This window comes from Capricornis sumatraensis, chromosome 14 (genome assembly GCF_032405125.1).
Source record: "Capricornis sumatraensis isolate serow.1 chromosome 14, serow.2, whole genome shotgun sequence".
Classification (NCBI taxonomy): Eukaryota; Metazoa; Chordata; class Mammalia; order Artiodactyla; family Bovidae; genus Capricornis; species Capricornis sumatraensis.
In genome coordinates this window covers 65,382,385-65,396,426 of record NC_091082.1, presented here as the reverse complement: position 1 = coordinate 65,396,426, position 14,042 = coordinate 65,382,385, and the positions used below count along the sequence as shown (strand labels likewise).

General features: G+C 47.4%; 1 protein-coding gene across 2 annotated transcripts in view; it reads left to right on the top strand.

Moving 5' to 3' along the window:
• ASTN1 (astrotactin 1) overlaps positions 1-14,042 on the top strand; it is a 356,098-nt gene that overhangs the window by 237,231 nt on the left and 104,825 nt on the right. For both annotated transcript variants that reach the window (XM_068986030.1, XM_068986031.1), the window contains exons 10-11: positions 6,361-6,498; positions 7,009-7,159. In XM_068986030.1, coding sequence (XP_068842131.1) covers positions 6,361-6,498; positions 7,009-7,159 — 289 coding nt within the window. The remainder of the gene's footprint in view (positions 1-6,360; positions 6,499-7,008; positions 7,160-14,042) is intronic.

Below are 14,042 nucleotides of genomic sequence, written 5' to 3'. Positions count from 1 at the left end.
TGCTCTGAAACCCCCACTCTTGGAACCCCCAGATTCCACACTTGTGAAACAGAACTGTGTTGCATGCCAGGCTCTATTGTTGTGAAGAATACATGAGATAATGTGGGGAAAGCCCCTGGCAAGGAAACTGGCAAAGAACAAGCAATTAATGTTAGTTTTTGCCTCTCCATTTTGCATCTAATTTGCACCTTCCGCATAAAGCCTTAAGTTGTTTAGAACGAATCCCTCCCACCTCTACCTCTGCCCTTTCTCAGCCATACTTCATTATTATTTTCTTTAATCTACCACCTTCCTCATCGAATTGGATGTTTCCAGTCTCTCCCAAATTTCTACCTACGTACCTGGGAATGGTACGTATTAGACAAGTCAGCAGGCAGAGGAAGAATTTGGGTGCCAGCCGTGAACTATGGGATTTTCATAAAGTCTAATTCCCCCCAGACCTTAGCTGGAACACAAGTCTATCTCCAGGCTAAGACTGTATCTTCCATTTATTCTGTGAGTCTATTTTTCACTTAATGTGCATCTGCTGAGTACCCAGTAAGTGCCAGAGATTGTGCTTGTGCTGCCCGTGTGGAATGAGTGCACCTCCCTTCATGAACAAGTCCTCTGGGAGAGGCGTAAATAGTCCTGCCCAAGTGTCTGATGTCAGAGGAGGCAGTAAGCTACTGCATGGCATGTTAGAGGAATGACGCGCAAAGAGAAAACTTGCTTCCTGTTCACTGCAGTCAGAGGGTGTGTACAGAGTCTTGCCTATTCCCTGCCCCAGCCCCCACTATCAGCCAGTCCCAGCCTTGATGGTAATCTTTCTCCTGTATTTGCTTCCTCGAGCTGGCTCCTCTGCCTCAGCTTCTCCTGCTCCTTCTCTCTGTCTGGGAGAGACTGGGCTTGGCCACCACCACGCTCTCCTAAAGCGCTTTCTAGCTGAGAGTCCAGATTCACAGAACCGCTTTCTCCCAGAGCCTTTCCTGCCCTTTTCTCTTCCGAGTGTCTCTCCTGGGACAGGCTGGGTTATATTAATGGCCTTGGCCGCAGGCGGCTTTTGAAGATTTGTTCTACAAGAGCTGTCAGCTGTATTCCTTAGACTATGACTCAAGCGTTTAAACTTTCCAACAATAATTTATTATCGGGCAACTCTTTTTTCCCTCCCTTTTTCCTACCACTTGTCTGTTGGGACCTTCGAAAGGTGATAAAGATAAGGTAGATGGGGAGTCTGGTGGGGGTTGATCAACATGGATGAGTTCCCACTCCCCTAAAAGTCAGAAAAACTAGGGGCTCCACGAAATTGCTGTTGGAGAAGAACCTGAACAAAAATCGTGTTCCTATTCCCACAAGCACCATCTGTTCAAGTTTGTTAGGTACCAACTGGATGTGATACCCACTTACGACAGAGAGAGTCAGTTATGTGGTTTGACCCATGCAGTCAACTATCTCAGAAGTCGGTGGGTTAATCCATAAGTGATTAATCATTTTGATCCTTAACATGACAGTAACGAGGCTCTCAGATGAGAACATTGGGTCATGATCTCCTTATTTCAGATACTTGGAATTTTAATCAGAACCTTCTGTGATCTGAGTAAACCAACTACCAGTGGCCACTCTGGAAAATTCTGTGATCTGGTCAGTGACTATAATTTCTTAAAGGAGCTAAATAACTATTTACTTGGTACTCTGTTCACTTATGATATAGAGTCCTGACAGATAGACCTTATATATGATATAGAGTCTCAGTGGGGCCAGGGCATGAATGTTTTGTAAAAGCACCATGGTAATTCCGATCTGTACCTGGGATTGATAAACACCGGCCTGAAGCTTCTCTAATCCATTGCATCAATCCAAAAGACTTTCCACCTCCAAATTTCTATATATACTGACTTTAATATGTAGTTGTCAATTATTTATTTCATGTTTATTTTTAATTTGTGTATTTGCTTCTCCAATGAAATGGTTGTCATCCTGAAGGGAGGGACGTACCCATTACGGTTTTAAATATTTAATATCTAGCACACCATTTTGAACAAGCATACGTGCACTCAGTCACTCAGTCGTGTCTCATTCTTTGCAACCCCATGGACTGTAGCCTGCCAGGCTGCTCTGTCCATGGAATTTTCCAGGCAAGAATACTGGGGTGGGTTGCCATTTCCTACTCCAGGGGATCTTCCCAAGCCAGGAATAAGAACCACGTTTCTTGTATCTCCTGTATTGGCAGGTGGATTCTTTACCACTGAGCCATCTGGGAAGCCGTTTGAACATATAGGTGGTGGTTGAGTCACTGAGTCATGTCTGACTCTTGCGACCCCATGGACTGTAGGCTACCAGGCTCCTCTGTCCATGGGATTCTCCAGTCAAAAATACTGGAGTGGGCTGCCATTCCCTTCTCCAGGGGATCTTCCTGACCCAGGAATTGAACCCAGGTTTTCTGCAATGCAGGCAGATTGTTTACCAACTGAGCTACAAAGGAAGCCCTTTGAGCAAGGAGGTTTTCAGTAAATATTTGTAGATGATCATTTCAAGTATTTCCTAATCAGATTGAGAAAAGACCTTGAAACCTAACCTTGGTAATCTGTAATCCCAAAGAATGCCTTGGGAGAGGTCCAAGCTAGACTCACAGGGTCCAGGGGAACCCTGAACCTCCAAGATGAGTCTCCTCAGACAACTTTCCTGGTGCTGAAGATGGTCTTTCTATGGTAGTTAGGATCACTCCATTCCACTAGACTCTCTGGTGGCAGAGATGAGTACAGACCAAATTTCTCTCTCAAAGACCATCCTCCCAAGTGTGTACTTGCATCCCTTGGAATAAGACCTCCTTCTGGAATGGCCTGCTCTCGGAAAGGGTGGAGATGCCAGGCTAAGAGCGACTTTTCAGTTTTCCCACATTCTGTTTCATGCCAAGCCACAGCGAGAGCACAGGCTTATTCCGTCCAGTGCTTTCTGGCAAACATTTGCTTCTGGACAGAAATTTCAAGCACCCGTTCAATAGGGCCATGTGCAGGGCTCAGTCCACAGCTGAGCCATCAACTGTGCTGGTCACCACCAGCTGTCATGCAAGAAGACCCAACCTGGGAAAGCATTCCAGATGTTCACCCAACTTCTGTTTGGTGGCTTTTTGAAGTCCTTCCTGCCAAATCCACGTGGATGAGGGACATGTGAGATTTTAGAAAGCAGCTTTTCTCTGACAGTTTGTTCTATATTTGGATTTTGGAGTCACTCAGTAGATTTTGCAGATAAAAGAAAACTTTAGAATTTCATAGGCATGAGCCAACATGGGCTGGGAAGCGGCTGTGAGCAACACTTGAGAATCAGGCTATCGCCTGTCTTTCCCACTTAAGGAGAGGTGACCTTGGGAGGGTGCTAAACTTTTAAAAATATTAGTCGTCGCCTTGGTAGAATGGGAGCAAATGACTAATCTCAGAGGGCAGCAGTGAGGATAAATGACACAGTCCTACAGAGCACCTGCTTTAGAAAGTTCTCAGTAAACGTTAGTCTCTACCCACACCTGACTTTGCTTCACCTACAGGACTTCTTCACCTTGACCCTACCAGAGAGTGGAGGTTTTCTTGTTAACTTGGTAGAGTGTCATGTTTCAGAAGCTGCTGTGCATTGAGGAAGATCTTTATCCTATCAAATCCAGATCCATCTTAACCATTAAATGTATTCAAACCCAGCGATTAACCCATATCCTATTTTAAATGAACAAGAATTTCCACCACCGCCTCTATCTTTAAATTGGGAAATTGGGATTATATCCACTAGCAGCCTGTTCAAACTAAAGAACATAACTAAATCTCCTGTTGATCAGTCAGTAAATATTCAACGAATGACCTTCCTGGGTCAGAAATTATGTTTGGCAGCGGGGAATACAAAGATGACAAAGAACTGTCCTCTGCCATCCAAGAGAGAATGTTTGTATGAATGGTGATGGACATGTGAAAAAGTTGGTATAGATCAGCATCTCTGGGTGATAAGGTACCACGTGCAGAAGAGAGTCCCTTACTCAGCCTAAAAGTGTGAAGGCCCTGGAGAGCTTTCAGGAAGAGGTGGGGCCTTCAGTTCAGTTCAGTTCAGTCACTCAATCGTGTCCAACTCTTTGCGACCCCATGAATCACTGCACACCAGGCCTCCCTGTCCATCACCAACTCCCGGAGTTCACTCAGACTCACGTCCATTGAGTCAGTGATGCCATCCAGCCATCTCATCCTGGGTCGTCCCCTTCTTCTCCTGCCCCCAATCCCTCCCAGCATCAGAGTCTTTTCCAATGAGTCAACTCTTCTCATGAGGAGGCCAAAGTACTGGAGTTTCAGCTTCAGCATCATTCCCTCCAAAGAAATCCCAGGGCTGATCTCCTTTGGCCTTAACTGAGTCTTAAAATGAGTCTGGCAAAGGAGAGGAAAGAAAATTCAGAAAGAAGGAGTATTAAGAGCAAAGGCAAAGAGATGAGAAAATCAGGACAACTTTAGGAGCCATAGTCCAACTGCATTGTAGGAACAGAAAGTTTGAAGCGATTTTGGTGAAAGAAGCCACTGGAGACTGACATCTTGCAGATGTGGACTGAGTTCTGAGGGTCTAAAGGAAAGGGCTAGTTGCTGAGTCACGTCAGGCTCTTTATGACCCCTCCAGGCTCCTTTGCGCATGGAATTCTCCAGGCAAGAGTACTGGAGTGGGTTGCCATGCCGTCCTCCAGGGGATCTTCCAACCCGGGACTGAACCCAGGTCTCCTGCACACACTCACACACCCACCAAATGCCCTTCCTGAGCATGTGTGTGTGTGTATAGGAGGTGTGTGTGTGTATGTGTGTGTGTGTGTGAAGGAGCTGGCATGCCTTCACCTTAACCAGGCGCAGTTTCACAGAAGAGTTGGGTGGTGGGTCTCCTCTTTCGTCCCCCTGGTAATGGGCTTCCCTCACCTCGTGCAGACAGCTCCCTGCACAGACATCACCCCCCTCCATTGCCTCTGGTTCCCATGCGTAGGGAGAACTGAGTGCCTCCTTCAGGGCAAACGCATCTCTGCTATTTCAGTGCTGCCTAATGCAGAGGTGCCCCCACAGGTCAGAGAAGTAGGGCCCTGAGAGTTGGGCTGGGAATCAGGGAGAAACCTCCCCAGTCCTGCCCCAAACCCACGTGCTCGGTGCTTTTGCCCCCCACCCACCCTGGGCCCCTGCTTTCTCTTCTTTCAGCTCCTCTGCTACCCAGGTCTGTCCTTCAGGGAGTGGATGAAGAAGCATGGGGCTTAGTTACTAAGTAACTCATGAGCCTTGGTCCGTGGGGATTCTCTGTGGCCCACCTCTTGGGCAGGGCTACATGTCTCATAAAAGATCTCACGTCATCAGTCTGCTTTCCTAGCATCTCAGGCAACCTGGAGTGGCGGGGGGCGGGGGGGGCAGTGGTGGCGAGAGGAGCGTGTGGGTTAGGGGAGAGAGAGGAGTGGGCCTGCAGTGGTGCTCAGCGCCCAGCATGCTAATACAGCCGGTGCTGGTTCTTTTTAATTGTACGCATCCTTCCATTGTTCCACCCTCCGCATTAAGTGCAAAGGGGACGCCAGACTGCCACAGCCTCATGATATCCCACCCACACTGGCTTTTATCCCAGGGACTATTTTTGACTGTGAACACAGAGCATTTGAGTGCCTTTGAAATCAAATGAATGAATAAATAAACAAATACTCTCTCATGGTTTCCTTAAGCTCTCCCGTGAAATGCTGATTGATTCTTTTATTCCTTTTAGCCCTTGTTATAGGGGAAAAAAAAAAAATCTTCCTTGCCTCCAGAGGGTTAGCACCATTAGCTAAGGGTGTGGGTAGAGAGAGAGCAGAGAATACATCTAGGTTTACCTTGTTCATCTTCTTCTCTCCCCTTGGGAGGCTCCTGGCTTCAATTGTTTCCGCTCCCATCTCACAGAAGCCAGAAAAAGGGAGTTTTCTTCTTTCCTTTCCTTGGGTTCCTCCAGGCACAGAGAGAAAGCATCGCTACCAATGTGGGTGTGCAATTTGAGGGATGGGAATGGTGGGAGGCAGGTATGTCTTTTCAATTAAAATGCTTCCAGTTATATCTGACTTAAGATCAGGGAAGCCCAGCTTCAAATCTGAAGGAAGCTGGAACTCGATGTCCTATGGTTTGAAGAAGAGACACTTTTAACAGCTGGCGAGTGGATGACATGTTGAGTTCTCTAATGGTCTAGACGCGTGAGCAGGGGTCGGCCTCTCTGCCTCCATCAGACTCAATTATCTCATCCATAAAATGGGAATACTCTCTCCTTTCTGGAGAGGACTACAAGGGTTGAAAAGGAAGCAGCTGGAGTTAGGGTGCCAGGTCCTCTGGTGGTGTTTATCCTGCAGCCTTAACCAGGTGGTGTTGGGTGTCCCTGCAGATTCACCTACACCCTTGGGGAGGGCATGTGGCTGCCACTCAGCAAAAGCTTTGTGATTCCACCAGCTGAACTGGCCATCAACCCATCAGCAAAGTGCAAGACAGACATGACGGTGATGGAAGATGCTGTGGAGGTCCGGTGAGTCCAGCCTCGGGGCCCTGAGGCGCGCACTGGGTTTGGGAGGCTGGGTGATAAACTACCCGAAGGTTCCGAGCGCTGGGAGAGGAATCAAGCTGGAAGGAGAAGCTGGCAGGCTGCCTTCCGCTTCCCCAGACGCAGTGCCAATGTCTACTCTATCTGGGTCAATATTGCACACCCCGAGGCTCATGCACCGAGAGAGGACATAAAACGAGAGTTTGTAAGCACTTCCTACGGCCCCTCAGGACTGACAGGCAATAAAATGTTAATTTCTTTGCCTGAGTTTAGACCTCCTTCTTTGACCAGGTGTTACTGCCTTGGCTTGTTTCCCAGAGATGGAAAACGTCCATAATTTGTTAGTTCAAGGCTCCAAGTCTGGTTGATCTTTAATATTTGTAAGAGAGAGTGAGACATGATCTGGTCGGGCAGACAGAAATGTGGGGCGTGAAGCTACCTGCTGTATCTGGCGTCCCCTGACCTCCTCCCACCTCCTGCCGCTTCTTCCCACAGAGAGGAGTTGATGACCTCGTCCTCCTTCGACAGCCTGGAGGTCCTCTTAGACTCGTTTGGACCAGTCCGTGATTGCAGCAAGGACAATGGGGGCTGCAGTAAGAACTTCCGCTGCATCTCAGATCGCAAACTGGATTCCACCGGCTGCGTGGTACGTCTGCCCTGTCGAGCTTAGAATCAGAAAGTGGGGCCACAGGGTAAGACACAATGAAGACAGAGGTGGAAACATGGTGTGAGGAAAACAGAGGGTCAAGAGTGATTCCTCCCTAGCTTTAACTACTGTCTAGTCTATGTTCCGAATTTCCTTTGGACAGAGCTAAGGAGCTAATTACCAGCCATTGACTCTAGAGGTATTTATGCAGCACCTACTGTGTGTGCTGTAACTATCCAAGGAAAATGTCATGAACTGTGTAGCATGGTTCTTTCTTTCTTAATATCTTGCACTCTAGTTGATGAGCGATATCCTCAAACAATTTGAGAACTAATTAGCTGCTCAATGGTAAAATATTGACTCCAATGGGAAATAGAATGTATTTACTACAATAGGAAATTTTGGAAGATGCCTACCTTTGTTTAGAGTCAAATTACATTGACTGTAATAGGAAATTTTAGAAGATACCTTCCTAAGTCCAGAAGGATAAAGGAAGCAAGTTATGCCAGGAATGGCAGAGAAACAATAAAAATACATCCCCTTTGAAACTATGGCAATGAACTCTTGCTTCACCAAAGGTGGTTTCCTACTTTATTGGTTCTAGTCCATGGGGTCGCAAAGAGTCAGACACGACTGAGTGACTTTCACTTTCACTTCATGGGCTTTGACCATGTATGAACTGTGTGATGCTATGACATACAAAGACTGTTTGGGCTGGAGTGGACTAAGCTGTCTCCCATGCCATGGATGTGAATACTGGTGGACCCGCAGAAGTGAATGGAGGCAGGAGCAGGTGGGCAAGCCTGCTGGTGCCTTTATATTGGTCATTTTCATGCCCATCAACGCTACTATCAGTTTTCAGCCTTCCCTTCTCTTAAGGATGGAGTGATGCAGTCCTCACGGAGAGGAAAGGGAATGGGGCAGAGAAGGGAGACGGGAAAGCTGTACCCAGAGTTGGCATGACGGAGAGGAAGAGGTGATTAAGAGACACGTTGTTATGCTGTGTTTCCAGGCAGAGCTGGGAGCTTCCAGCTCTAGGGAGGATATAAGCTTCATCTTGCTTCCCAGTCTGACAGCTGTGCTCTTGTAAAGGGACCCAGAGCAGGGGCAAGCTGGGAGGATGCTGGGCCAGTTCCATCCTTCATACCCCCCACTTCCTTGTCTCTGAGCACCTGCTCTGTGCAGGGAGCTATTCTCCATCAAAGATGGATATGTACTGGGTCCAGAGCCCTGAGACCTCCCCAGTCTTCATAGATTGGGCAACAGTTGACTGGAGCCTGATTCTCCTGAGAAAGATAGAAAATGAAGAAAAAGGAAAGAGAAAGACCTGAGGGGCAGGGAGGTGGAGGACCTGGCCAGTCCATCAAAAAGAAGAGAAGGCAGAGAAGACTACCAGGAAACAAAGAAAAGTGCTCCATAGGTCATGTCTCCCAGAGGCAGTCAGGAGTAAGTGGGTGTCCCGGGTGTTCCCCTAGCTTCCTATTCCACCTTCAGTTGACGTAAACAATGAGCTTCCCAACTGGCTCCCTCAGGAGACAGTTTCACTGTCTAATGGAGTTCCCAGCTGGGACAGCTGTTGTTGTTTTTTGTTTTTTAACTATTCAACCTGCCTTTCCTCATCCAGATTTTAACCTTTCCTTCCTTGGTGCTCTCTCAGGTGGGTCGTTCTAAGTACTGAAACCCTGCGTATGCACCTATGTACACATCCCTCCCCTCAAGTGAGTCTGAGCTTGCCCACGCATACACACACATGCACATGGACCTATTCCCCATCTCTTCCCGCTCCTCTGCCCCTTCTCGGAGCCCCCGAGGTTTGCCTGTCAGCTGCCTTCTGTTGGTGATCCTAGGCCCTTCCACTTGGCATACTGCCGTGCTGATGTATTTTTGTACCTTTGACTCTGTGATCTGTGAGACGGAGCTCGCAGGAATAGTTAGGATGAATATGCATTTGCTGTAGGGCTGCTGCATTTGCAAATCGGAGCCACTGAGAAGGCACCCAATTACACCGGAGCTTGGCATTAGCGTGAGACTTTGAAGTCAGTGGTCCACGTGGCTCTTGGAGGGAGGAGGGGGCCAGGCCCATTCAAGTGACTGCTTCTCATTGGCCATGAAGCCCAGGATCCCTGAGGCAGGAAGGCTGGGACTTGAAAGCTGACCACATCATAATCCCATGACCCCACAGAGGACACTGAGCCTGATCTGACTCCACCGAGCAGCAGCACCCTCCTAAGGCCTCGTCATCTTAGCACAGCGGCCCTATGTCATCAGGAGGTGGGCCGAGGACAAGGGCATCAGCTGTAGCACCTGCAGTTTGGGGGAGAATCGGCTGCCTTCCTCCTCTCCATCTCCAGCAACCCTGGCATTCAGTTATCTGGGCACTGAACTGAAAGGCTTCCCCAGAAAGGCTTATGCTTATGAAAGGAGAGGAGGCACTCAGAGCCTGCTGGCCCTGACGGGATCTGGAAAGGGGACAGAGATGCAGGGAGAGACCATATTCAACCACACATTTTCCCGACTGAATTCAAGCCAGACAGGTGGGGTGGTCCACGTTCGCTGCTCAACCTTCCTTCTTTCTAGGAAGGCAGGGCACGGCTCTCTGCTATGCATGGACTCCCACAGGGTTAATTGCTACTCAGTTAATTGCCCTGTTGTTTATATAGTCTCTGGGGACGGGAAACAAATGCCCGTGAAAGGCACAGCCCTGTACCAACCTCAGTCTGCTCTGTTCCAAAACAAACCACACTCCATGGGCAGGATTGCTAAACTCAAGAATAGTTCCCAGAGCAGAGATCCACCCTCTACCACCCCGGACCATGGCTCTTACTGCTCCCATTGTCCTTATTGTGCCACGGTGGGTGGGAGCAGTGGTTACCACCTGTATAGTACAAGGGCGCGGTGCCCTGTTTGGTGGAGCCCCGGGGCCTCCTGCAGAGTCCCTGAGTTAGTGGCCTATGGCTACTATGACAAATTACCCCAGGCTCGATGGCCTAAAACAATAGCTGTTTTCTTATCTCAGTAGGTGAGAATCCAGTTCTGTGTCACTGGGCTAACACCGGGCAGGGCTGCGTTCCTTTGTGGAGGCTCCATTCCTGGCCTTGTCCCACTTCCAGAGGTCGCCAGCATTTGGGGACTCGTGGTCCCCTTCCACCATCTTTAAATCAGCTTTATTGCATTTTCCGGACCGTTCTTCTGAGGAACTTCTTCTCTTCTGCCCTCCCCCTTCCCCTTTAAGGACTCCTGTGATTCCGTTAGGCTCACTTGGATAATCCAGGGCCATCTCCTCATCTCAGGAGCCTTAAAAAGCCCCTTTTGTCACAGGTTCTGGGGATTATGTCACAGACATCCTTGGAGACAACAGTGGAGACTGGGGCTGCCTTGGTGGGTAGAACACCAGTCTCCTCTCTCCCAGCTTGAACCAGAGCATCTTCCTTCTTATTAAGCCTACCTGTTGAGGTTTAATGTAAGACTTTATTTGAAAGTTTGAAAATTATTTCCAACACTATAAAACTATAAAAAAAAAAAACACTCTATAGAAAATCTGTGCTCTAATGCTTCTTCCTTATCTTCACACTCATCCTGACAGTGCCCCCCCGCCCCAAATGCCTTCTGCTTCGGGAGGTGTCTGCACATGCAGAGATGAGCAGACTGTGGCCTTGGAAGGAAGAGGTCTGCTGTCCCGCTTCTCGTGTATTGAACACATGACCTTCCTTGCCAGAGCATTATACTCTAATGAGCTTTGAATTACCCAGCGACCCTGCCGCCCTTCTGTCCACTTGCTGTCCACAGTGGTTTCCCATGAAATGTGTCATTTCACCTCTACTGGAGCGCAGCTGTGCAGAGACCATTACAGATGACCATCTCTCTGTAGGACAGTAAGCAGAAGGGTCTGCCTCAGAGGCTTTCAGAGAAGTAAGGGCAGGATGTTGAAATATAAATTTCATCTCATCATCAAACTTTTCCCCCTTGGGAGAAGTACTGTGTGGCTTGGGCTTACACGTCCCCATCAAACAGCGAGGGAAATCATTATTTATGAGAGGAATAAGACTGCTGTGTTGTAAAAAACAAAAAGAGCCTATTTTGAGTAGGAATTATAGTTGTGTATCTTATGAATCATCCAGGTAAAGCAAGGCAGGCTCAGCTGCAGAAAAGTGGTTCCTCTTCTCTCAGGGACCCTGAAGACACCCCGTGCCCATCAGTCATATTCATCTGCCAACAGGGCCTTCGTCTCATAGTCTGGAACTGAGGTGTGTGTGTCTCAGGCTGAGTGAGATTTGACTAGACTCCCAAGTAATTAATCAACCAAAAAGCACTGGTAGAAACAGAGGGAAAAGACAGAGAAGGAAAGGAGTTGAATGGGGAAAATCATTTTAATCTCATTAGCACATTGTGCTTTAGACCAGTAATAAGTCAAGAAGCCATGAGCATCTCGTGAAAGATGATTAACCTTGTGTATTTTAGGGGTCACTGAAATATGAGCTCATTTATTAGACCTTCTTGATGGGGGAGGGTTGTTGCCATAATAAATGGAGTTTTCTTCCTGGGACTGCTGAATGTAACCTATGCACAAAGACAGATTAAGATCTGACCTTGGAGGTCAATCCTGATCAAAAAGTTCTCTTTTTTTTTTTTTAATTAAAAAAAGTTTTTGTTTTTATTTTGGCTACGGGGGTCTTCATTGTGGTGTGCAGGCTTCTCTAGCTGCAACACAGGGTCCTTCTGTGATGCACTGCATATGGGATCTTAATTCCCTGACCAGGGATCAAACCTGCATCCCCTGCATTGGAAGCATGGATTCTCAGCCACCAGACTACCAAGGAAGTCTCCAGGCAGTTCTCTTTTACGGAAGAAGTGGAGGGATTGTCCACAAGCCAGGAGAAGAGAGCAGCTAGTCCTTGAAAAGGGAAAATACAAACTCCTCCTGGAGGCAGGATTTCTCTCCTGACAACTTATCTCTGGCTTCAAAGACTTCTAGGAAAAGGCCATGATTTAGAGCCTATAGTTGCATTGTATTTACATACAGATTTTTTTTTTCATTTAAAAAGATTTATTTATTTTAATTGGAGGCTAATTACAGTATACATACAGATTTTAAGAATCTCAAAATGTAATGACAACAGCACAAAAAATATTCAGGCTAAAACAGAAGCAAATTTATACCATGGGAAATTGGATTGATTAGACTCCTTGGGGATGGGAGTTCTGGTTCAACAAGGGTTAAGAAGAAAACTATTTTTGGTTTCAGCTTTTTTTTTTTTCCTGGAAATCTTTCAAAAATGTTTTACTTTGAACTGCAACCCAAGTAAGTTACAGTGCAGTAAAGATAATTGCATCTTTTTTAGTGATTGAGGATCTTGTCTTGCCTTCATGGTCATTGCTTTGAATGGTTTGCAGTGTTTTGTCCTATAAATATATGCACCCATAATACAGGGTGTGTGTGTGTGTGTGTGTGTGTGTGTGTCTGTGTGTGAAGAGAAGAGGAGAGAGAGAGAATATCAGACTGAATCTACAAATCCATAATTGATTCCAGAATGTACTCTAGGAGTTGCTTAAGACAATCAGATAAACAACACATCTGCAGGATTTCTTTGTTGACACATTGAGTTATTTTCTAGTGATCCCAAGATCCAGGTTTTTTTCACACTTGAGAAGCAGCATGGCCGAGTGGAAAAGACACAACTGAACTTTGGGGTCAGATAGAACTAGGTCCAAATTCTGATTCTGCCATTTTCCACCTCTGTGACTTTAAACAAGTTACCACTTAATCCTTCAGAGTCTAAGTTTGTTCTTTTATGAAATGAGGTGGGGGGGAGTCTAATTGTGTAGTTGGGACTGAAGATAATTATGTAGATTGTTCTGCGCATAGAATTGCTTAATTCCCAATAGCTGTTATTATTATTTTTAGCTCTGCTTAGGAGAAAAGAATATCCAGCTTGGACAAGGCAACTAACTCTGTCTTCTTTCCAAATCTCCTGAGAAAGTGTAAACATCAGGTGGTCCAATTTGGCACAGCGATGGTTATCTGACACCAGGGCCTGGCAAGATGCCCATGTGCTAGGTTTGGGGCATTCTGGAACAAAGCCTGCTCGGGTTTCTTTGGTGACATCTTTGTCAAACATCACACTTGATGGGGCATTCTGAAACAAAGCGGGTGGTTGAGAAGACGGGGAGTCCTGGCTGATGACCGAGACAGCTAGCTGGTACAAGGGTTGAAACCTCATGAGGTGGGAATAACAGGAGCACCGGCTTTGTCTCTCTGATGGCTTTTCTCAAGCTTCATAGAAGGAAAAAAAAAGAACTCGTGGCAACCAGTGCAGCCCATTTAATTCCAATCAAACATCTATGTTTCAGTACCCACATCCACGCCTGGGCAGCCTCACAGCGGTGAAGCCAGCTCCCTTCTGGTGCCACATCTGGCCTAACAGCTGGGTGGCCAAGAAAATGGATGAGTTGGGGGGGCTAACAGAATGTGGGGTACAATCCTCGGCTGCCTCGTTTGCTTGTTTACCAGCATCTGAAACATCTGGGTTTGCATGGCACGAGGAAGCCCTTGGAAGCATCTTTAAATGCTGTCACCTTCCAGCACTCCAGCTGGCTTCGTGGGGAGAGAGGAGATGGACCAGGCTGGAAGCGTGGCAGGCCCCTGGTGGGGGTGGCATTTGTTTGGGAAATTGCAGAATTAGTGTCAGCAAACAGAGCGCATCCTGCTGTGATCTTCAACTGGGAAGCCTGGAGGGTGGGGAGGTGGGTTTTCAGGGCCACACCTGCGACAGCTCCAGGCTACTAGGCCAGGATGCTTGGAAACCAGGAGCAGGAGCTAGCCAGGGAGCAGGGCAGGAGGGGCAGTGTTTAACAGGGTTCCACTGAGTTTTTAAAGGCATTTTTT